This window comes from Bufo bufo, chromosome 2, assembly GCF_905171765.1.
Source record: "Bufo bufo chromosome 2, aBufBuf1.1, whole genome shotgun sequence".
NCBI lineage: Eukaryota > Metazoa > Chordata > Amphibia > Anura > Bufonidae > Bufo > Bufo bufo.
The window spans coordinates 2,579,398-2,605,607 of NC_053390.1; the positions used below are offsets into that span (position 1 = coordinate 2,579,398).

Sequence of the window (26,210 nt, forward strand, 5' to 3'; positions counted from 1 at the left end):
TCGGAATGTAACAACAAAATTGAATCTGGAGAAGAACAGAGACCATCTGGCCTGTCTCGGATTCATACGCCTGGCCGACTCCAAGTATGCCAGATTCTTATGGTCGGTAAAAACGGTGATAGGGTGCCTGGCCCCCTCCAACCAATGGCGCCATTCCTCGAAAGCCAACTTGATGGCCAACAACTCCCTATCTCCCAGATCATAGTTTCTCTCTGCCGGGGAGAGTTTTTTAGAGAAAAAGGCACAGGGTCGCCATTTGGCAGGAGAAGGGCCCTGGGACAAAACCGCACCCACACCCACCTCGGAAGCATCCACCTCAACAATAAAAGGTAAGGAAACATCGGGATGCACCAAGACGGGAGCAGACGCAAAACTCTCTTTAATCTTAGAAAAGGCTGCAAGCACCTCCTCCGACCAAGAGGAAAAATCCGCCCCCTTTTTTGTCATGTCAGTAAGGGGTTTGACAACAGAGGAATAATTCAAAATGAACTTTCTGTAATAGTTCGCAAAACCCAGAAAGCGCATCAATGCCTTCTGATTCTCAGGAAGCTCCCACTCAAGTACAGCACGGACCTTCTCCGGATCCATGCGAAAACCAGAAGCAGAGAGGAGAAAACCCAGAAATTGAATCTCCGATACCATAAAAAGACATTTCTCCAGCTTGGCGTACAATTTATTTTCCCGCAGAATCTGCAGAACCTGAAAAAGATGATCCTGATGGGTCTGAACATCAGGGGAAAAAATCAAAATATCATCAAGATACACCAATACAAATTTCCCCATTAAATGGTAGAAAATACTATTAACAAAATGCCGAAAGACGGCCGGAGCATTCATCAGGCCGAAAGGCATAACGAGATTCTCGAAATGCCCGTTAGGGGTATTAAAGGCCATTTTCCATTCATCCCCCTCTCTGACCCTGACCAGGTTGTACGCGCCTCTCAAATCCAATTTGGAAAACACCTTGGCCCCAACAATTTGGTTGAAGAGGTCCGGGATCAGAGGAAGGGGATAGGTATCGCGAATCGTGATACGGTTCAGCTCCCTAAAATCTAGGCAAGGTCTCAGAGAGCCATCTTTTTTTTTAACAAAAAAAAAACCCGCGGCCACAGGTGACTTTGAGGGACGAATATGCCCCTTCTCGAGACTCTCGGAGATATAAGTTCGCATTGCGATTCTTTCCGGTTGTGAGAGATTGTAGAGGCGTGCTTTTGGCAGCTTGGCGCCGGGAATGAGGTTAATGGGACAGTCAAACTCCCGGTGAGGAGGTAGCTCCTGAACACCGCTCTCGGAAAACACGTCCGAGAAATCAGAGAGAAATGATGGCACAGTTTTAGTAGACACCTCTGCAAAAGTCGCTGTGAGACAATTCTCTCTACAAAAGTCACTCCACTCATTTATTTGCCTTCCTTGCCAATCAATAGTGGGGTTATGTCTAGTGAGCCAGGGTAACCCCAAAACTAGAGGAGAAGGCAATCCGTTAAGGACAAAACAAGATATATCCTCCACATGAGTGTCACCTACAGCTAACTGGATATTGTGAACAATGCCCTTCAGAGATCTCTGTGAGAGTGGAGCAGAGTCAATAGCAAAAACAGGTATATCCTTTTCTAATGTGCAAACCTGAAAACCATGCATGGCTACAAATTGAGTGTCAATAAGATTGACGGCCGCTCCACTATCGACAAAAATCTCACAAGAAATGACTTTGCTCTCTAGCGCCACCCTGGCAGACAGGAGAAAACGGGAACTGCAGGTCAGAGGAAAAGCATCAATTCCTACATCAACTTTGCCCAAAGTAGCAGATGAAGCAGAATTTGATGATTTACCTTTTGAGGTTTTTCTCTTATCGCTCTTAGTACAGTTCAAGAATCTCCTAGACGGACAAACATTTGCCAAATGACCTATGCCCCCACAACAAAAACACACCATACTCTGAGGACTAAATCCTCTTTTATCAGGGGCAAGTCGACCTAGCTGCATGGGCTCCTCCTCAGAAGGGAGCGAGACAGGATGAGGCCCCTGCACACTGAATGAGTCCGCACCACTGCCCCTAGACTGACAATGGCTGGACAGAGAGGTCTCGTTTCTTTCTCTTAGACGCCTGTCAAGGCGTACCGCCAATGACATGGCAGACTCTAAGGACGTTGGTCTCTCATGGAAAGCAAACGCATCTTTCAATCTCTCTGAGAGACCATGACAGAACTGACTCCGGAGTGCAGCATCATTCCAACCCGAATCAGCTGCCCATCTCCGAAATTCAGAACAATAAAGCTCCGCAGACAGTTTGTTCTGGCATAAAACACGTAAGTTAGATTCGGCCAGAGCAACACGATCCGGGTCATCATAAATCTGCCCCAGGGACACAAAAAATCTTTCCACGGATCGAAGGGAGGGATCCCCTGATGGCAGCGAAAAAGCCCAAGTCTGAGCATTACCCCTGAGCAGGGAGATGACAATCCTCACCCTCTGCTCCTCCTTACCAGAGGAGTGGGGAAACAAGCAAAAATTGAGTTTGCATGCCTCTCTGAAGCGAACAAAATTCTCACTGCCCCCGCCGGAGAACGTTTCCGGAAGTGAGACCTTTGGCTCGCAACAGACTCCATGAGCCGGAGCAGAGCCCAATGCTTGAAGCTGAGTCATAGATTGACGGAGATCCGCTACTTCCAAAGAAAGACCCTGCATGCGGTCAACCAGGCCAGAAAGCGGATCCATGTAAAAAAAGGACGGTTTTGGTGGATTATAATGTCACGGCTGTATGTGAGCAACAATAGTATACACAGTAAAAGAGCTACTGACCGGACCCAAACTAGGGAGGATAAAGGGCGACCCCTGTCAGACCCTCAAAGCTCTCCCTATGCTGCTAAGCACATGCCCGGATCCAAATGGCGAAACGAGGCATGCCCACGTACCTAAGACTGATGACCACTGTAACCCCTACAATAGTGGAAGGGGCACGGCCACCGGTGCCCTACTCAGTATATGGAGGGAACAGTGGCCACCTCAGATCCAGTCAGAAAATAATCAGGTACACAACAATGTCTGTACACTTAGCTGAAGGTGTTACAGCCGCAGAGAAGACGGATCCAAGGACAGCTGGCAATATCCGGAGTGCTGCTGCAGCAGAGCACAGGTCCAGTGAACTGATAGCTACAAGTGAAGATACTAAAGCAAGAGCTACAACTGAAATGAGAACTATAATCCACGCCCTACAATAGGAGGAGGGATGATATAAAGAGAGGGAAATCAAACGCATGAGGAACAGCTGGGAGGAAGGAAACCAAAAGTAAACAGAGCAGTGAGAACTCCTCCCAGCTCTAGTAGTGACATCATTACAGGGGTGGAGAAACAGAGCTGTGAGAACGTCCCAAAGCTCTGGTAGTGACAACACCGCTATACAGGCACAGTGTTCTACACCGCTATACAGGCACAGTGTTCTACACCGATATACAGGCACAGTGTTCTACACCACTATACAGGCACAGTTTTCTACACCACTATACAGGCACAGTGTTCTACACCCCTATACAGGCACAGTGTTCTACACCACTATACAGGCACAGTGTTCTACACCGCTATACAGGCACAGTGTTCTACACCACTATACAGGCACAGTGTTCTACACCGCTATACAGGCACAGTGTTCTACACCGCTATACAGGCACAGTGTTCTACACCGCCATACAGGCACAGTGTTCTACACTGCTATACAGGCACAGTGTTCTACACCGCTATACAGGCACAGTGTTCTACACCACTATACAGGCACAGTGCTCTACACCACTATACAGGCACAGTGTTCTACACCGCTATACAGGCACAGTGTTCTACACCGCTATACAGGCACAGTGTTCTACACCGCTATACAGGCACAGTGTTCTGCACCACTATACAGGCACAGTGTTCTACACCGCTATACAGGCACAGTGTTGTACACCGCTATACAGGCACAGTGTTCTACACCGCTGTACAGGCCCAGTGCTCTACACCGCTATACAGGCCCAATGCTCTACACCGCTATACAGGCCCAGTGCTCTACACCGCTATACATGCCCAGTGCTCTACACCTCTATACAGGCCCAGTGCTTTACAATACTATACAGGCACAGTGTTCTACATCACTATACAGGCACAGTGCTCTACACCGCTATACAGGCACAGTGTTCTACACCGCTATACAGTCACAGTGTTCTACACCGCTATACAGGCACAGTGTTCTACACCGCTCTACAGGCACAGTGTTCTACACCGCTATACAGGCACAGTGTTCTACACCGCTATACAGGCACAGTGTTCTACACCGCTATACAGGCACAGTGTTCTACACCCCTATACAGGCACAGTGTTCTACACCACTATACAGGCACAGTGTTCTACACCGCTATACAGGCACAGTGTTCTACACCACTATACAGGCACAGTGTTCTACACCGCTATACAGGCACAGTGTTCTACACCGCTATACAGGCACAGTGTTCTACACCGCTATACAGGCACAGTGTTCTTCCGCTATACAGGCACAGTGTTCTACACCTCTATACAGGCACAGTGCTCTACACCACTATACAGGCACAGTGTTCTACACCGCTATACAGGCACAGTGTTCTACACCGCTATACAGGCACAGTGTTCTACACCGCTATACAGGCACAGTGTTCTACACCACTATACAGGCACAGTGTTCTACACCGCTATACAGGCACAGTGTTCTACACCGCTATACAGGCGCAGTGTTCTACACCCCTATACAGGCGCAATGTTCTACACCACTATACAGGCACAGTGTTCTACACCACTTTACAGGCACAGTGTTCTACACCGCTATACAGGCCCAGTGCTCTACACCGCTATACAGGCCCAGTGCTCTACACCGCTATACAGGCCCAGTGCTTTACACCACTATACAGGCACAGTGTTCTACACCACTATACAGGCCCAGTGTTCTACACCACTATACAGGCACAGTGTCCTACACCACTTTACAGGCATAGTGCTCTACACCACTATACAGGCACAGTGTTCTACACCACTTTACAGGCATAGTGCTCTACACCGCTATACAGGCACAGTGTTCTACACCACTATACAGGCACAGTGTTCTACACCACTATACAGGCACAGTGTTCTACACCAATAAAAAGGCTCGGATCGAATTTTGTTGAAAAATTTGGTGAAGGGTTCAAATTGAATTATTGAAAACTTGACTCATCTCTATCGTGCACTTATACCCTGCCATAATCACTCTCATGTCTCGCTCCATCCAGACTTCAGTTGACTTTACTATATTTAGATGTGTTTTTATAGGACGCAGTTTTTTTTAGCATTTCTGAATTCCCTGCAATTGATGCACAGTTATAGATCAGGAGGCCAGAAGACATGCCTCTAATGTACGTCTGGGTGGGAACAATTACACCCGGGAATCAAGTTCCCATTCCTGGTGTGAGAGGAATTGCGTATGTCCCGAAGTCTCACAAATACCACTATTGCTACCATGAATGATCACAGAAGGTTTCCTACTGATGCATGGTCTCATGACCCCCACAGGTCCTACTGCTGACAATCACAGGACAAGATTTTAGTAAATTCTCGCCTCCGTGTGACCAATGTCTAATAAAACCATGTCTAATAAAGAGAGGGGCAGAAGAAGAGATCCACAAGATCTCTTTTTCTGTCCCTCTCTTCACTGGTGCCCACTTTACTTTTATCTACAACTAGTTGCAAATCGTCTGGTGTCCTCCCTTCATTCTTCCATAATACTTCTCCTTAGGCCTCATGCACACAACCGTTTTTTTTGCGGTTCGCCAAAACGGGTTCTGTAGTTCCGTGATCCGTGTCCATTTTTTCTTTCGTGGGTCTTCCTTGATTTTTGGAGGATCCACGGACATGAAGGAAAAAGTCATTTTGGTGTCCCCATACATATATTACGGTCCCAGTTGGTGGCAGCGGAGAGTTCCGATCGGAGTCCCAGTCCTGGTTGCCATGGTTACTTAGCAATTTCAGAAGCATTATACTTACCTTGCTGTCTGTGACCGGCCGGGCGCTCCTCCTACTGGTAAGTGAAAGGTCTGTGCGGCGCATTGCTTATAGCACAGACCTGTCACTTACCAGTAGGAGGAGCGTCCGGCCGGTCACAGACAGTGCAGGTAAGTATAATGCTTCTAAAATTGCTAAGTAACCATGGCAGCCAGGACTGCAGTAGCGTCCTGGTTGCCATGGTTACCGATCGGAGCCCCAGCGATTAAACTGGGACTGCGATCGTAACTCTCCGCTGCCACCAACTGGGGCCATAATATATCTATGGGGGCACAACTGGGGCCATCGTATATGTATGGGGGCACAACTGGGACCGTAATATATGTATAGGGACACATCTGGGGTCATAGTATATGTATGAGGGCACAACTGGGCCATAATATAAAGATGGGGGCACAACTGGGGCCATAGTATATGGGGGGGATTTTAATTAGGAGGGGGGGGAGAGGGAAGGCCGCACTGGCCACCAATGAATTTAAAACTGGGGAGGGAGGGGGGTCTGCCCCCTCCTGCCTTGCAGCACCTGATCTCTTACAGGGGGCTATGATACGCACAATTAACCCCTCAGGTGCAGCACAGTTCTGCACAGTTCAGTCATGTACACAGTTCTTAGTATATTCTAACTTGAAGCGTCCCCATCACTATGGGAACGCCTCTGTGTTAGAATTGTAACGGACCGTTTCAGCAGACAAGGGGTTAAAATCCGTTCAGGCGATAAGCCCCTTTCTGAGAGACAGGCACAGCTACTGCAGGATACACCAAACTCCCGAACTGGATACAAAGTAGCACTCCAAACTGGAACCTCACGAATAGCTGCTAGCAGACGAACAGGAATCAGCTTACACCCCTGGCAATCGGTCTTCTAACAGCATACAGTGAATCCCCCCAATAACGAGACAAGGCTCCATTTTGAGGGTCAAGCAGTGGTCCAACAAAAATACTTGCAGCACCTCTTCCCCAGTTACCGCTTGACACCCTGCCATCCAGTGGGCTGCGGTGCGGTGTACCCTGCATGCCCACTCCACATAAGAATCGCCAGCCTGCTTGTTAGTGTCCCGGAATCGCCGCCGGTACGCCTCAGGGGTGACAGCGTACCTGGCCAAAAGGGCACCTTTTCTGCCCGGTAACTTGTAAGTTCCTCCTCTGGGATGGCCCGAAAAGCCTCACTGGCCCGGCCGGATAATTTCCCAGAGAGGATAGTGACCCATTCCTCTGCGGGTACCTGGTGTAAGGCACACTGTCTTTCAAAATCGGCCAGGAACCCGTCAATCTCTCCCTCCGTTTCCACAAAATGTCTAAATGCAGCAAAAGGTACCTTTCTCCTTCCATTATTATTATGGGGTACCTCTGCTGCTGCAGCTCCTCTTCCCTGGAGCGCCTGTTGTGCTGCTACTGCTGCTTGCACCTGGACCACAATATCTGCTGCAGGGTTGGGGCCAAGGTGTGCCAGCCTTATCTGGACTGCCCGGTTAAATTGTACCTCCTCGGGTGTTAAATCCAGTATGCCAGGCACATTAGCTCTCTCCGTTCCCTGTGCTGCATCCATCTCCAATAATATAGAAATAATCTCTCTCTTCTTGAGATTACTCGCTGATCGTCCTCTGCGTTCCAATATATCTTTAAGGGTAGCACGCCTTAATTCCTCATACTGCATTTCCACCCTGGGATTTGTTAACTGGCCTTCTGGGCGGTGGGATTCATCCCACTGCTGCCACCAATTGTTACGACACTCACTGCCAGGTAGATGAAGCCGCCGTTTAGTGAATAAGCCCCTTTCTCCAGAAATGCAGTTTTTAATCCAGCCGATCGTCAAACTCCCTAATGGAGCATACGAAGTGACAACTCCCGATCAGCAATTCAGTCGAACTCCTTCCACAGCTAGCAATATACGAAAGCGCTGTCCCAATAATAAATCCCTCCACAAACGAGACCAAGCTCCGTCTTGAAAGTCAAACAGGAATTGTGGCGAAACCAACCTCGCCACTGGGTTTTGGAGAGGCCTGTTTATCAGCCTCTTGCCCCTGGATTATGGGCCATATACTAACTTTTAAACCCCTGAACTTATTCAAGTGAATTTTGGATAGGTTTGTCCCCAAGTTATACTGTTTAAATTGATGTTAGTTATATGTATGGCCAATGTAAACTCACAAAGTTGTAACAATTTATGATAAGTGTAACTTGTCAGCTTGGGAGGAAATGCTGGGTGTGTTTCTATTGTGCCATTGTCCCATTATGTGTTTAAAGGGTGATGTCTGTTCTGTTGTCCTCACATGTGTATTGGCGATCTCCCTTTGTCCTCAGAGATAATTGGATTGCTCCTCAGGTTGTCTCTGGGACAGAGAGGAGGAGACCATGATGCATTGTGGGGATATGTTGTATCTGTCCTATGTCACAGTCTTCATTCTGGTCCTCTGGGGGCGTGAATGATTGGTTGCTGTAGTTACATTGTATGTGTTGTAAATTACTGATTGGTTGTATTTCAAACCCCTGTGGGCAGTACTATGTTTGTGGTTTATGAATAAAAGAGGCTGTACGTGAAGTACAGTCAGACCACTGCTTGACCCTCAACACGGAGCCTTGTCTCGTTATTGGGGGGATTCGCTGTATGCTGTTAGAGGACCGATTTGCCAGAAGTGTAAGCTGATTCCTGTTCGTCTGCTAGCAGCTATTTGTGAGGTTCCAGTTTGGAGTGCTACTTTGTATCCAGTTCGGGACATTGGTGTTCTGCAGTAGCTGGGCCTGTCTCTCAGAAAGGGGCACATCGCCTAAACGGATTTTAACCCCTTGTCTGCTGAAACGGTCCGTTACATTGGTGGCAAGCAGCGGGATCGTTCCCACAGCCCAGAAGGACAGCTACAAAGAAACATCATTCCCTGGAATTACAATTTGAGGGCAACGCATGTCCCAGTACAGCGACCCTGACAGCACCAGGATGGAACCAGCAGTGTTATACGAGGAGGAGGACCTGGATGGCCGGGATGCATTAAGGAAAGGCATCTGGTACCAGGCCCTGGATAATGTACAATACCAGCGGGGTGAGAGTCTCCCCAGTGAAGAGCAGCGGTTGCAGAAGCAAGTGGCCCTGCGGATGCCCTTCCTGGGAGAGCAGCCCCTGGAGGAATGGGTGAAGGATCTAGAGCACCGGGTATGGCAGGAGCTATGGCTGGAGGATGCCTACCAGGCGCTTTGGTGGTATATGGCACAGTATATACCCTGGACAGCCGAACATGACAAGCCAGAGGGAGAGGAGTTTTATGGTCCTGGCTTGTTATGGGAGTCCTTTGCAGAGCCTGACTTCGGGAGCCCTGTACAGTCCAGACTTCAGGACATTTTCTACGAGAGGGAGGCTAGGCATGAGTGGGATGACCCCCATGAGGTAGAGCAAGACCTGGCTCACCTAGCAACCCTGGAGTGGGAACTGGAGCAGGACTACCGAGATCTCTTCCACTCCATTGAGAAGGCTCAGCAGGACGGTAAGGTGACAGACCCAGATCCAGACCCATTCAGCTGGGCAGATATTGTAGAGTGTTACTGGGAAGGACCCCAGGTGGCCGGTAGAGATGGGACCGAGCTCTCTCCACCGGTCCTGCAGGGAATTGGGAGCTCAGTCTCCATTCCCCAGCGGCAGTGTGAAGTGCAGGGAGAGGAGAGCAGCGTCCTCCCTCCCCAGCGGCAGGCTGAGTTACAGGGGGCAGAGGTAGTTGTTCCTGCCCCCCAGCAGCGGAGTGATATGCCGGGAAGGCAGTGTGAAGTGCAGGGAGAGGAGAGCAGCGTCCTCCCTCCCCAGCGGCAGTGTGAAATGCAGGGAGAGGAGAGCAGCGTCCTCCCTCCCAGCGGCAGGCTGAGTTACAGGGGGCAGAGGTAGTTGTTCCTGCCCCCCAGCAGCAGAGTGATTTTTTGGGAATTGGGAGCCCAGTCTCCATTCCCCAGCGGCAGAGTGTCCAGCAGGGAATAGAGAGCCCAGTCTCCTTTCCCCAGCAGCAGGACACTGTATTGGGAGCGGAGACGGTCGGTCGCCCTCCCCAGCGGCTGGAAGTATGTATGGGAGAGGAGCTCGTTACCCCCTCTCCCCAGCGGCAGCTTAACGCACCAGGGGGAGACAGTAACCCCCACAACAGTGCAGATGGGACCGTGGTCTCTGCACTTACAGCACAGAGGTTAGAGACAGTCGGTCTCCCCCTCCAACAACCAGACTCTAAGCCAGGGAGCAACGCGGAGACCGGGAGTACCAGCTTCCAACATAACCTTGGTGGACTCACTGGACAGAGACAGGCTACCCAATGCAACAGGTCCAGTATTGGGTTGTGGGTGGGCTGCCAGACTAACTCAGGTACCGACTGGCGTGAGGTCAGGTATCTGGTTAGTCTTCCCTGGGGGGGGGGGAGATGTGTGGCGAAACCAACCTCGCCACTGGGTTTTGGAGAGGCCTGTTTATCAGCCTCTTGCCTCAGTATTATGGCCCATACTAACTTTTAAACCCCTGAACCTATTCAAGTGAATTTTGGATAGGTTTGTCCCCAAGTTATACTGTTTAAATTGATGTTAGTTATCTGTATGGCCAATGTAAACTCACAAAGTTGTAACAATTTATAATAAGTGTAACTTGTCAGCTTGGGAGGAAAATGCTGGGTGTGTTTCTATTGTGCCATTGTCCCATTGTGTGTTTAAATGGTGATGTCTGTTCTGTTGTCCTCACATGTGTATTGGCGATCTCCCTTTGTCCTCAGAGATAATAATCCAGCTCCTCAGGTTGTCTCCGGGACAGAGAGGAGGAGACCATGATGCATTGTGGGGATATGTTGTATCTGTCCTATGTCACAGTCTTCATTCTGGTCCTCTGGGGGTGTGAACGATTGGTTGCTGTAGTTACATTGTATGTGTTGTAAATTACTAATTGGTTGTATTTCAAACCCCTGTGGGCAGTACTATGTTTGTGGTTTATGAATAAAAGAGGCTGTACGTGAAGTACAGTCAGACCACTGCTTGACCCTCAACACGGAGCCTTGTCTCGTTATTGGGGGGATTCGCTGTATGCTGTTAGAGGACCGATTGCCAGAAGTGTAAGCTGATCCCTGTTCGTCTGCTAGCAGCTATTCGTGAGGTTCCAGTTTGGAGTGCTACTTTGTATCCAGTTCGGGACATTGGTGTTCTGCAGTAGCTGGGCCTGTCTCTCAGAAAGGGGCACATCGCCTAAACGGATTTTAACCCCTTGTCTGCTGAAACGGTCCGTTACAGGAATGTTTTATTGAGGGCTACCCACCCGTATTTATGCAGGTCTCCATCTGGTGGACACGCCCCTAGGGGACCAGAATGGAGACTGACACAGGACAGACATGCAGCACTACAGAGACAATACATCCCCACAATGCATCATGGTTTCCTCCTCTCTGCCCTGGAGACACCCGAGGAGTAATCCAATTATCTCCCAAGACAGAGGGAAACCACAATACACATGTGGGGACAACAGAACAGACATCACCATTTAAACATACAATGTCACAACCCTTTTCAATACACAGACATTTAACATCCCAAAATGGCACGCATTAGACCAGGAGTTCAAGTTAGTTTAAGTCCTTTGTGAACAATGAGGCCATTTGGGTTAACTAGCAGCACACTCCTCTCCTGGGTGGCCGTCCGTTCAGTAGTTCCAATCGATATTTGGGGAAACACACGAACAGGGGCATACGGGCAGGAAATCCAGCGAAATGAAGGCAAACAGACGAACCAGCAATATAGGTCTATACAGATGGATCTGTCACAAGAATATACTGTCGGATCTGAGTTTTCATCTGCGATTCATCTGTGTGAAAGTAGCCTACGGATCACGGATGCGGATGACAATCTTGTGTGCATCCGTGTTTTTTCACGGACCCATTGACTTGAATAGGTCCGCGAACCGTTGTCCGTCCAAAAAATAGGACAGGTCATATTTTTTTGACGGACAGGAAACACGGATCACGGACGCGGATGAACAACGGTGCATTTTCCGAGTTTTCAACGGACCCATTGAAAGTCAATGGGTCCACAGAAAATCACGGAAAACTGAACAACGGACACGGATGCACACAACGGTCGTGTGCAGGAGGCCTTAAGCTGAGCTACAGACGAAACCCCGAAGTGTTAGAGATATCACACATCTTGTGGACACTGCCGTTCATGGACTATTAAACCCACAAATGCCATGACTACTTGTGGCCACGGCCTCACACAGGTCTTTCCCCGGCTTCACCGCGCTGAGATCCGGGGAGCCGTTCTGCAGTCTCCGAGACCTGTTCCGATGGAGACCTGCCTGTGGTACGGCTCCATAAGACAGGGACTTTCCCATACTGTTCAATTGTAAATCATTGCAGTCTATGAGGGAAGCGATCAAACAATCTCACAATCAGACCCCGCTGAGGTATTTAAAAATATAAAAAGAAAAAAGTAAAACAATAAACTTTTAATAATATTTTATAAAAATTCAATCATCTCTTTTCTTTTATTAATAATGAGCGTAAATAAACAACAATAAATAGAATTAGCATTTAAATGTCACAAAACCACTAAGTATCTATTTATCTCGTACGAGTGCTCGGGTAGAACACTTCCCGATGCTCTACAGAGCATCCAAGCACAATGGAAGTCAATGGGAGAAGCCGAGCATTGCACCAGGCAGCCCCTGCTCAGAAGAGGGGAGGGTGTCGGGACTCTAGTCCCTGCTCTGACTCCATATATAGCTATGTCCACACATGGGGTCAGGGCTGGGGGCACCCAGTGTATTTACATCTAATTTGTCCTTTATTTCTGAAAAGATTCTGGTGGGATTCAAACTCACAACCTTCTACATTACAGCCCAGAATGTTAACCACTATACTATAGAGCTGCACGGCCAGTTACTACTGGAATACTTACTAGTAGTAAGTATTATTCCTATACAGCAGAAGTCTCTCTTTTTTTTTTTGCAACTGACCTTGCAGCTCTATAGTGTCGGCCGAACAGCGCAATGTGCCAAGCATAGCGATGCTCGAGCCGAACTAGTAATTAATAAAACACGAATGACGAAGAAAATTGCATAATTACTGCAATACCATATGGCTGCTCAAAACCAAAATAAAGGAAACTGTATGTTTGTATTATTCAGTCAGTGTATGGTGGTATTATTCAGTCAGTGCGTGGAAGAATTATTCAGTCAGTGTATGGTGGTATTATTCAGTCAGTGTATAGTGATATTACTCAGAGTATGGGGCTAGTATTCAGTCAGTGTGTGGTGGTATTATTCAGTCAGTGTGTGGTGGTATTATTCAGTCAGTGTACGGTGGTTTTATTCAGTCAGTGTATGGTGGTATTATTCAGTCAGTGTATGGTGGTAATATGCAGTCAGTGTATAGTGATATTACTCAGAGTATGGGGCTAGTATTCAGTCAGTGTATGGTGGTATTATTCAGTCAGTGTATGGTGGTATTATTCAGTCAGTGTGTGGTGGTATTATTCAGTCAGTGTGTGGTGGTATTACTCAGAGTATGGGGCTAGTATTCAGTCAGTGTATGGTGGTATTATTCAGTCAGTGTATGGTGGTATTACTCAGTGTATGGTGGTATTATTCAGTCAGTGTATGGTGGTATTACTCAGAGTATGGGGCTAGTATTCAGTCAGTGTATGGTAGTATTATGCAGTCAGTGTATGGTGGTATTATTCAGTCAGTGTATGGAGGTATTATTCAGTCAGTGTATGGTGGTATTATTCAGTCAGTGTATGGTGGTATTATTCAGTCAGTGTATGGTGGTATTATTCAGTCAGTGCGTGGAAGAATTATTCAGTCAGTGTATGGTGGTATTATTCAGTCAGTGTATGGAGGTATTATTCAGTCAGTGTATGGTGGTATTATTCAGTCAGTGTATGGTGGTATTATTCAGTCAGTGTACGGTGGTATTATTCAGTCAGTGTATGGTGGTATTATTCAGTCAGTGTATGGTGGTATTATTCAGTCAGTGTATGGAGGTATTATTCAGTCAGTGTATGGTGGTATTATTCAGTCAGTGTATGGTGGTATTATTCAGTCAGTGTACGGTGGTATTATTCAGTCAGTGTACGGTGGTATTATTCAGTCAGTGTACGGTGGTATTATTCAGTCAGTGTACGGTGGTATTATTCAGTCAGTGTATGGTGGTATTATTCAGTCAGTGTATGGTGGTATTATTCAGTCAGTGTATGGTAGTATTATGCAGTCAGTGTATGGTGGTATTATTCAGTCAGTGTACGGTGGTATTATTCAGTCAGTGTACGGTGGTATTATTCAGTCAGTGTACGGTGGTATTATTCAGTCAGTGTATGGTGGTATTATTCAGTCAGTGTATGGTGGTATTATTCAGTCAGTGTATGGTGGTATTATTCAGTCAGTGTACGGTGGTATTATTCAGTCAGTGTATGGTGGTATTATTCAGTCAGTGTATGGTGGTATTATTCAGTCAGTGTACGGTGGTATTATTCAGTCAGTGTATGGTGGTATTATTCAGTCATTGTATGGTGGTATTATTCAGTCAGTGTACGGTGGTATTATTCAGTCAGTGTACGGTGGTATTATTCAGTCAGTGTATGGTGGTATTATTCAGTCAGTGTATGGTGGTATTATTCAGTCAGTGTACGGTGGTATTATTCAGTCAGTGTATGGTGGTATTATTCAGTCAGTGTATGGTGGTATTATTCAGTCAGTGTATGGTGGTAATATGCAGTCAGTGTATGGTGGTATTATTCAGTCAGTGTATGGTGGTATTACTCAGAGTATGGGGCTAGTATTCAGTCAGTGTATGGTAGTATTATGCAGTCAGTGTATTGTGGTATTATTCAGTCAGTGTATGGAGGTATTATTCAGTCAGTGTACGGTGGTATTATTCAGTCAGTGTATGGTGGTATTATTCAGTCAGTGTATGGAGGTATTATTCAGTCAGTGTATGGTGGTATTATTCAGTCAGTGTATGGTGGTATTATTCAGTCAGTGTATGGTGGTATTATTCAGTCAGTGTACGGTGGTATTATTCAGTCAGTGTACGGTGGTATTATTCAGTTAGTGTACGGTGGTATTATTCAGTCAGTGTACGGTGGTATTATTCAGTCAGTGTATGGTGGTATTATTCAGTCAGTGTATGGTGGTATTATTCAGTCAGTGTATGGTGGTATTATTCAGTCAGTGTATGGAGGTATTATTCAGTCAGTGTATGGTGGTATTATTCAGTCAGTGTATTGTGGTATTATTCAGTCAGTGTATGGAGGTATTATTCAGTCAGTGTATGGTGGTATTATTCAGTCAGTGTATGGTGGTATTATTCAGTCAGTGTATGGTGGTATTATTCAGTCAGTGTACGGTGGTATTATTCAGTCAGTGTATGGTGGTATTATTCAGTCAGTGTATGGTGGTATTATTCAGTCAGTGTACGGTGGTATTATTCAGTCAGTGTATGGTGGTATTATTTGGCCACTATATGGGTCATTATGTGGGTCATTTACTGATCTGTAATATGACTACATTAGGAGTATATTTCTGGTGCAGATGGCGGCACAGCGGTTATTTGTGCCGCTATCTGCGACTTCTCCCCACTCACACCAGTCACAGGAACAACATTGTGGGTGTGGCCTGGGAGGAGAAGGGGAGGGGCCAGCAGATCCGTCTCATTTACGGCTCTCTGCACCTGTTACAGGTGAAAATGTAAGACCGCTCGGAATATCGGAAGCTGCTGACATCTCCCCCTGGCGAAGGATGCGCTGAAGTTATGGGGGGGGGGGTCGTCTCCTGTAGACAACTCCGCCGGATCCACCGCCAGCGCAGGGGCAGATGAAGAGCGGAGCCCGAGGTGCATCTGAAGCGCACTGCGCTCCGACTCTTCCCATCTTTTGGTTCCTTCCTTCTGGATGAGTCTGGGATGGAATGTATCTAAGCCTAACATGTGGGATACAGTCTCAGAGAACACAGCACCGCAGCCCTGACACCACTGTATCTATGCCTGACATGTGGGATACAGTCTCAGAGAACACAGCACCGCAGCCCTGACACCACTGTATCTGAGCCTAACATGTGGGATACAGTCTCAGAGAACACAGCACCGCAGCCCTGACACCACTGTATCTATGCCTGACATGTGGGATACAGTCTGAGAGAACACAGCACCGCAGCCCTGACACCACTGTATCTATGCCTGACATGTGGGATACAGTCTCAGAGAACACAGCACCGCAGCCCTGACACCACTGTATCTATGCCTGACATGTGGGATACAGTCTCAGAGAACACAGCACCGCAGCCCTGACACCACTGTATCTAAGCCTAACATGTGGGATACAGTCTCAGAGAACACAGCACCGCAGCCCTGACACCACTGTATCTATGCCTAACATGTGGGATACAGTCTCAGAGAACACAGCACCGCAGCCCTGACACCACTGTATCTAAGCCTAACATGTGGGATACAGTCTCAGAGAACACAGCACCGCAGCCCTGACACCACTGTATCTATGCCTGACATGTGGGATACAGTCTCAGAGAACACAGCACCGCAGCCCTGACACCACTGTATCTAACCCTAACATGTGGGATACAGTCTCAGAGAACACAGCACCGCAGCCCTGACACCACTGTATCTAAGCCTAACATGTGGGATACAGTCTCAGAGAACACAGCACCGCAGCCCTGACACCACTGTATCTAAGCCTAACATGTGGGATACAGTCTCAGAGAACACAGCACCGCAGCCCTGACACCACTGTATCTAAGCCTAACATGTGGGATACAGTCTCAGAGAACACAGCACCGCAGCCCTGACACCACTGTATGAAAGCCTAACATGTAGGATACAGTCTCAGAGAACACAGCACCGCAGCCCTGACACCACTGTATCTAAGCCTAACATGTGGGATACAGTCTCAGAGAACACAGCACCGCAGCCCTGACACCACTGTATGTAAGCCTAACATGTGGGATACAGTCTCAGAGAACACAGCACCGCAGCCCTGACACCACTGTATCTATGCCTGACATGTGGGATACAGTCTCAGAGAACACAGCACCGCAGCCCTGACACCACTGTATCTAAGCCTAACATGTGGGATACAGTCTCAGAGAACACAGCACCGCAGCCCTGACACCACTGTATCTATGCCTGACATGTGGGATACAGTCTCAGAGAACACAGCACCGCAGCCCTGACACCACTGTATCTAAGCCTAACATGTGGGATACAGTCTCAGAGAACACAGCAACGCAGCCCTGACGCCACTGTATCTAAGCCTAACATGTAGGATACAGTCTCAGAGAACACAGCACCGCAGCCCTGACACCACTGTATCTAAGCCTGACATGTGGGATACAGTCTCAGAGAACACAGCACCGCAGCCCTGACACCACTGTATCTAAGCCTAACATGTGGGATACAGTCTCAGAGAACACAGCACCGCAGCCCTGACACCACTGTATCTAAGCCTGACATGTGGGATACAGTCTCAGACAACACAGCACCGCAGCCCTGACACCACTGTATCTATGCCTGACATGTGGGATACAGTCTCAGAGAACACAGCACCGCAGCCCTGACACCACTGTATCTAAGCCTAACATGTGGGATACAGTCTCAGAGAACACAGCACCGCAGCCCTGACACCACTGTATCTAAGCCTAACATGTGGGATACAGTCTCCGAGAACACAGCACCGCAGCCCTGACACCACTGTATCTAAGCCTAACATGTGGGATACAGTCTCAGAGAACACAGCACCGCAGCCCTGACACCACTGTATCTAAGCCTAACATGTGGGATACAGTCTCAGAGAACACAGCACCGCAGCCCTGACACCACTGTATCTAAGCCTAACATGTGGGATACAGTCTCCGAGAACACAGCACCGCAGCCCTGACACCACTGTATCAAAGCCTAACATGTGGGATACAGTCTCAGAGAACACAGCACCGCAGCCCTGACACCACTGTATCTAAGCCTAACATGTGGGATACAGTCTCAGAGAACACAGCACCGCAGCCCTGACACCACTGTATCTATGCCTGACATGTGGGATACAGTCTCAGAGAACACAGCACCGCAGCCCTGACACCACTGTATCTAAGCCTGACATGTGGGATACAGTCTCAGAGAACACAGCACCGCAGCCCTGACACCACTGTATCTAAGCCTAACATGTGGGATACAGTCTCAGAGAACACAGCACCGCAACCCTGACACCACTGTATCTAAGCCTAACATGTGGGATACAGTCTGAGAGAACACAGCACCGCAACCCTGACACCACTGTATCTAAGCCTAACATGTGGGATACAGTCTCAGAGAACACAGCACCGCAGCCCTGACACCACTGTATCTAAGCCTAACATGTGGGATATAGTCTCAGAGAACACAGCACCGCAGCCCTGACACCACTGTATCTAAGCCTAACATGTGGGATACAGTCTCAGAGAACACAGCACCGCAGCCCTGACACCACTGTATCTAAGCCTAACATGTGGGATACAGTCTCAGAGAACACAGCACCGCAGCCCTGACACCACTGTATCTAAGCCTAACATGTGGGATACAGTCTCAGAGAACACAGCACCGCAGCCCTGACACCACTGTATCTAAGCCTAACATGTGGGATACAGTCTCAGAGAACACAGCACCGCAGCCCTGACACCACTGTATCTAAGCCTAACATGTGGGATACAGTCTCAGAGAACACAGCACCGCAACCCTGACACCACTGTATCTAAGCCTAACATGTGATATACAGTCTGAGAGAACACAGCACCGCAACCCTGACACCACTGTATCTAAGCCTAACATGTGGGATACAGTCTCAGAGAACACAGCACCGCAGCCCTGACACCACTGTATCTAAGCCTAACATGTGGGATACAGTCTCAGAGAACACAGCACCGCAGCCCTGACACCACTGTATCTAAGCCTAACATGTGGGATACAGTCTCAGAGAACACAGCACCGCAGCCCTGACACCACTGTATCTAAGCCTAACATGTGGGATACAGTCTCAGAGAACACAGCACCACAGCCCTGACACCACTGTATCTAAGCCTAAAATGTGGGATACAGTCTCAGAGAACACAGCACCGCAGCCCTGACACCACTGTATCTAAGCCTAACATGTGGGATACAGTCTCAGAGAACACAGCACCGCAGCCCTGACACCACTGTATCTAAGCCTAACATGTGGGATACAGTCTCAGAGAACACAGCACCGCAGCCCTGACACCACTGTATCTGAGCCTAACATGTGGGATACAGTCTCAGAGAACACAGCACCGCAGCCCTGACACCACTGTATCAAAGCCTAACATGTGGGATACAGTCTCAGAGAACACAGCACCGCAGCCCTGACACCACTGTATCTAAGCCTAACATGTGGGATACAGTCTCAGAGAACACAGCACCGCAGCCCTGACACCACTGTATCTAAGCCTAACATGTGGGATACAGTCTCAGAGAACACAGCACCGCAGCCCTGACACCACTGTATCTATGCCTGACATGTGGGATACAGTCTCAGAGAACACAGTACCGCAGCCCTGACACCACTGTATCTAAGCCTAACATGTGGGATACAGTCTCAGAGAACACAGCACCGCAGCCCTGACACCACTGTATCTAAGCCTAACATGTGGGATACAGTCTCAGAGAACACAGCACCGCAGCCCTGACACCACTGTATCTATGCCTGACATGTGGGATACAGTCTCAGGGAACACAGCACCGCAGCCCTGACACCACTGTATCTAAGCCTAACATGTGGGATACAGTCTCAGAGAACACAGCACCGCAGCCCTGACACCACTGTATCTAAGCCTAACATGTGGGATACAGTCTCAGAGAACACAGCACCGCAGCCCTGACACCACTGTATCTAAGCCTAACATGTGGGATACAGTCTCAGAAAACACAGCACCGCAGTCCTGACACCACTGTATCTAAGCCTAACATGTGTGATACAGTCTCAGAGAACACAGCACCGCAGCCCTGACACCACTGTATCTAAGCCTAACATGTGGGATACAGTCACCGAGAACACAGCACCGCAGCCCTGACACCACTGTATCTAAGCCTAACATGTGGGATACAGTCTCAGAGAACACAGCACCGCAGCCCTGACACCACTGTATCTAAGCCTAACATGTGGGATACAGTCTCAGAGAACACAGCACCGCAGCCCTGACACCACTGTATCTAAGCCTAACATGTGGGATACAGTCTCAGAGAACACAGCACCGCAGCCCTGACACCACTGTATCTAAGCCTAACATGTGGGATACAGTCTCAGAGAACACAGCACCGCAGCCCTGACACCACTGTATCTAAGCCTAACATGTGGGATACAGTCTCAGAGAACACAGCACCGCAGCCCTGACACCACTGTATCTAAGCCTAACATGTGGGATACAGTTTCAGAGAACACAGCACCGCAGCCCTGACACCACTATATCTATGCCTGACATGTAGGATACAGTCTCAGAGAACACAGCACCGCAGCCCTGACACCACTGTATCTAAGCCTAACATGTGGGATACAGTCTCAGAGAACACAGCACCGCAGCCCTGACACCACTGTATCTAAGCCTGACATGTGGGATACAGTCTCAGAGAACACAGCACCGCAGCCCTGACACCACTGTATCTAAGCCTAACATGTGGGATACAGTCTCAGAGAACACAGCACCGCAGCCCTGACACACCTGTATCTAAGCTTAACATGTGGGATACAGTCTCAGAGAACACAGCACCGCAGCCCTGACACCACTGTATCTAAGCCTAACATGTGGGATACAGTCTCAGAGAACACAGCACCACAGCCCTGACACCACTGTATCTATGCCTGACATGTGGGATACAGTCTCAGAGAACACAGCACCGCAGCCCTGACACCACTGTATCTAAGCCTAACATGTGGGATACAGTCTCCGAGAACACAGCACCGCAGCCCTGACACCACTGTATCTAAGCCTAACATGTGGGATACAGTCTCAGAGAACACAGCACCGCAGCCCTGACACCACTGTATCTAAGCCTAACATGTGGGATACAGTCTCAGAGAACACAGCACCGCAGCCCTGACACCACTGTATCTAAGCCTAACATGTGGGATACAGTCTCAGAGAACACAGCACCGCAGCCCTGACACCACTGTATCTAAGCCTGACATGTGGGATACAGTCTCAGAGAACACAGCACCGCAGCCCTGACACCACTGTATCTAAGCCTAACATGTGGGATACAGTCTCAGAGAACACAGCACCGCAGCCCTGACACCACTGTATCTAAGCCTGACATGTGGGATACAGTCTCAGAGAACACAGCACCGCAGCCCTGACACCACTGTATCTAAGCCTAACATGTGGGATACAGTCACAGAGAACACAGCACCGCAGCCCTGACACCACTGTATCTAAGCCTAACATGTGGGATACAGTCTCAGAGAACACAGCACCGCAGCCCTGACACCACTGTATCTATGCCTGACATGTGGGATACAGTCTCAGAGAACACAGCACCGCAGCCCTGACACCACTGTATCTAAGCCTAACATGTGGGATACAGTCTCAGAGAACACAGCACCGCAGCCCTGACACCACTGTATCTATGCCTGACATGTGGGATACAGTCTCAGAGAACACAGCACCGCAGCCCTGACACCACTGTATCTAAGCCTAACATGTGGGATACAGTCTCAGAGAACACAGCACCGCAGCCCTGACGCCACTGTATCTAAGCCTAACATGTAGGATACAGTCTCAGAGAACACAGCACCGCAGCCCTGACACCACTGTATCTAAGCCTGACATGTGGGATACAGTCTCAGAGAACACAGCACCGCAGCCCTGACACCACTGTATCTAAGCCTAACATGTGGGATACAGTCTCAGAGAACACAGCACCGCAGCCCTGACACCACTGTATCTAAGCCTGACATGTGGGATACAGTCTCAGAGAACACAGCACCGCAGCCCTGACACCACTGTATCTATGCCTGACATGTGGGATACAGTCTCAGAGAACACAGCACCGCAGCCCTGACACCACTGTATCTAAGCCTAACATGTGGGATACAGTCTCAGAGAACACAGCACCGCAGCCCTGACACCACTGTATCTAAGCCTAACATGTGGGATACAGTCTCCGAGAACACAGCACCGCAGCCCTGACACCACTGTATCTAAGCCTAACATGTGGGATACAGTCTCAGAGAACACAGCACCGCAGCCCTGACACCACTGTATCTAAGCCTAACATGTGGGATACAGTCTCCGAGAACACAGCACCGCAGCCCTGACACCACTGTATCTAAGCCTAACATGTGGGATACAGTCTCAGAGAACACAGCACCGCAGCCCTGACACCACTGTATCTAAGCCTAACATGTGGGATACAGTCTCAGAGAACACAGCACCGCAGCCCTGACACCACTGTATCTAAGCCTAACATGTGGGATACAGTCTCCGAGAACACAGCACCGCAGCCCTGACACCACTGTATCAAAGCCTAACATGTGGGATACAGTCTCAGAGAACACAGCACCGCAGCCCTGACACCACTGTATCTAAGCCTAACATGTGGGATACAGTCTCAGAGAACACAGCACCGCAGCCCTGACACCACTGTATCTATGCCTGACATGTGGGATACAGTCTCAGAGAACACAGCACCGCAGCCCTGACACCACTGTATCTAAGCCTGACATGTGGGATACAGTCTCAGAGAACACAGCACCGCAGCCCTGACACCACTGTATCTAAGCCTAACATGTGGGATACAGTCTCAGAGAACACAGCACCGCAACCCTGACACCACTGTATCTAAGCCTAACATGTGGGATACAGTCTGAGAGAACACAGCACCGCAACCCTGACACCACTGTATCTAAGCCTAACATGTGGGATACAGTCTCAGAGAACACAGCACCGCAGCCCTGACACCACTGTATCTAAGCCTAACATGTGGGATACAGTCTCAGAGAACACAGCACCGCAGCCCTGACACCACTGTATCTAAGCCTAACATGTGGGATACAGTCTCAGAGAACACAGCACCGCAGCCCTGACACCACTGTATCTAAGCCTAACATGTGGGATACAGTCTCAGAGAACACAGCACCGCAGCCCTGACACCACTGTATCTAAGCCTAACATGTGGGATACAGTCTCAGAGAACACAGCACCGCAGCCCTGACACCACTGTATCTAAGCCTAACATGTGGGATACAGTCTCAGAGAACACAGCACCGCAGCCCTGACACCACTGTATCTAAGCCTAACATGTGGGATACAGTCTCAGAGAACACAGCACCGCAGCCCTGACACCACTGTATCTAAGCCTAACATGTAGGATACAGTCTCAGAGAACACAGCACCGCAACCCTGACACCACTGTATCTAAGCCTAACATGTGGGATACAGTCTGAGAGAACACAGCACCGCAACCCTGACACCACTGTATCTAAGCCTAACATGTGGGATACAGTCTCAGAGAACACAGCACCGCAGCCCTGACACCACTGTATCTAAGCCTAACATGTGGGATACAGTCTCAGAGAACACAGCACCGCAGCCCTGACACCACTGTATCTAAGCCTAACATGTGGGATACAGTCTCAGAGAACACAGCACCGCAGCCCTGACACCACTGTATCTAAGCCTAACATGTGGGATACAGTCTCAGAGAACACAGCACCGCAGCCCTGACACCACTGTATCTAAGCCTAACATGTGGGATACAGTCTCAGAGAACACAGCACCGCAGCCCTGACATCACTGTATCTATGCCTGACATGTGGGATACAGTCTCAGAGAACACAGCACCGCAGCCCTGACACCACTGTATGTAAGCCTAACATGTAGGATACAGTCTCAGAGAAAACAGCACCACAGCCCTGACACCACTGTATCTAAGCCTAACATGTGGGATACAGTCTCAGAGAACACAGCACCGCAGCCCTGACACCACTGTATCTGAGCCTAAAATGTGGGATACAGTCTCAGAGAACACAGCACCGCAGCCCTGACACCACTGTATCTATGCCTGACATGTGGGATACAGTCTCAGAGAACACAGCACCGCAGCCCTGACACCACTGTATCTAAGCCTAACATGTGGGATACAGTCTCAGAGAACACAGCACCGCAGCCCTGACACCACTGTATCTAAGCCTAACATGTGGGATACAGTCTCAGAGAACACAGCACCGCAGCCCTGACACCACTGTATCTATGCCTGACATGTGGGATACAGTCTCAGAGAACACAGCACCGCAGCCCTGACACCACTGTATCTAAGCCTAACATGTGGGATACAGTCTCAGAGAACACAGCACCACAGCCCTGACACCACTATATCTATGCCTGACATGTGGGATACAGTCTCAGAGAACACAGCACCGCAGCCCTGACACCACTGTATCTAAGCCTAACATGTGGGATACAGTCTCAGAGAACACAGCACCGCAGCCCTGACACCACTGTATCTAAGCCTGACATGTGGGATACAGTCTCAGAGAACACAGCACCGCAGCCCTGACACCACTGTATCTAAGCCTAACATGTGGGATACAGTCTCAGAGAACACAGCACCGCAGCCCTGACACACCTGAATCTAAGCTTAACATGTGGGATACAGTCTCAGAGAACACAGCACCGCAGCCCTGACACCACTGTATCTAAGCCTAACATGTGGGATACAGTCTCAGAGAACACAGCACCGCAGCCCTGACACCACTGTATCTATGCCTGACATGTGGGATACAGTCTCAGAGAACACAGCACCGCAGCCCTGACACCACTGTATCTAAGCCTAACATGTGGGATACAGTCTCCGAGAACACAGCACCGCAGCCCTGACACCACTGTATCTAAGCCTAACATGTGGGATACAGTCTCAGAGAACACAGCACCGCAGCCCTGACACCACTGTATCTAAGCCTAACATGTGGGATACAGTCTCAGAGAACACAGCACCGCAGCCCTGACACCACTGTATCTAAGCCTAACATGTGGGATACAGTCTCAGAGAACACAGCACCGCAGCCCTGACACCACTGTATCTAAGCCTGACATGTGGGATACAGTCTCAGAGAACACAGCACCGCAGCCCTGACACCACTGTATCTAAGCCTAACATGTGGGATACAGTCTCAGAGAACACAGCACCGCAGCCCTGACACCACTGTATCTAAGCCTGACATGTGGGATACAGTCTCAGAGAACACAGCACCGCAGCCCTGACACCACTGTATCTAAGCCTAACATGTGGGATACAGTCTCAGAGAACACAGCACCGCAGCCCTGACACCACTGTATCTAAGCCTAACATGTGGGATACAGTCTCAGAGAACACAGCACCGCAGCCCTGACACCACTGTATCTAAGCCTAACATGTGGGATACAGTCTCAGAGAACACAGCACCGCAACCCTGACACCACTGTATCTAAGCCTAACATGTGGGATACAGTCTCAGAGAACACAGCACCGCAGCCCTGACACCACTGTATCTAAGCCTAACATGTGGGATACAGTCTCAGAGAACACAGCACCGCAGCCCTGACACCACTGTATCTAAGCCTAACATGTGGGATACAGTCTCAGAGAACACAGCACCGCAGCCCTGACACCACTGTATCTAAGCCTAACATGTGGGATACAGTCTCAAAGGTTCACACTACACTCCTCATTGTGATCTGCTGATATGATGTATCTAAGCCTATGAACAGTGTCGGAGGTTCATATGACACATACAGAAGACATGAGAGCCACATATAAGGGTGACTTACCTGATGGGTGGGCTTCATGGTCCTCATCTTCTTGGGATCCCTCAGCTCTTACATGGGGCCCCAGAACACAGGTGAGGAGCAGCAGAGACCTCAGCCCCCCAAGCCCCATGTCCGGCAGTGTCCGCATCTACTGGGAGTACTGGGATCTGGTGTCTCCTGGTCACTGGATGTGGTCACTGAGCCGTCCTCCTGAATGTAGCAGAGTCTGTCCTGTACGTGTACGTGTGTGTGCAGCAGCAGCACCTGTGTGTATATATATGTGTGTGTCTGTATATATATGTGTGTGTGTGTGTATATGTGTGCCTACAGCAGCACCCACCTGTATATATGTGCCTACAGCAGCACCCACCTGTATTTATGTACCTACAGCAGCACCCACCTGTATATATGT

At 49.0% G+C, this 26,210-nt stretch overlaps 1 protein-coding gene across 2 annotated transcripts in view; it reads right to left on the reverse strand.

Annotated features, from left to right (window-relative positions):
* CA9 (carbonic anhydrase 9) overlaps window positions 1-25,991 on the reverse strand; it is a 191,266-nt gene extending 165,275 nt beyond the window's left edge. The window contains exon 1 of one of the 2 annotated variants that reach the window (XM_040420683.1): window positions 25,820-25,991. In XM_040420683.1, coding sequence (XP_040276617.1) covers window positions 25,820-25,946 — 127 coding nt within the window. In that variant the 5' untranslated portion in view covers window positions 25,947-25,991. The remainder of the gene's footprint in view (window positions 1-25,819) is intronic. The other variant, XM_040420682.1, reaches the window with a different exon arrangement.
* Window positions 25,992-26,210: the final 219 nt, after the last annotated feature.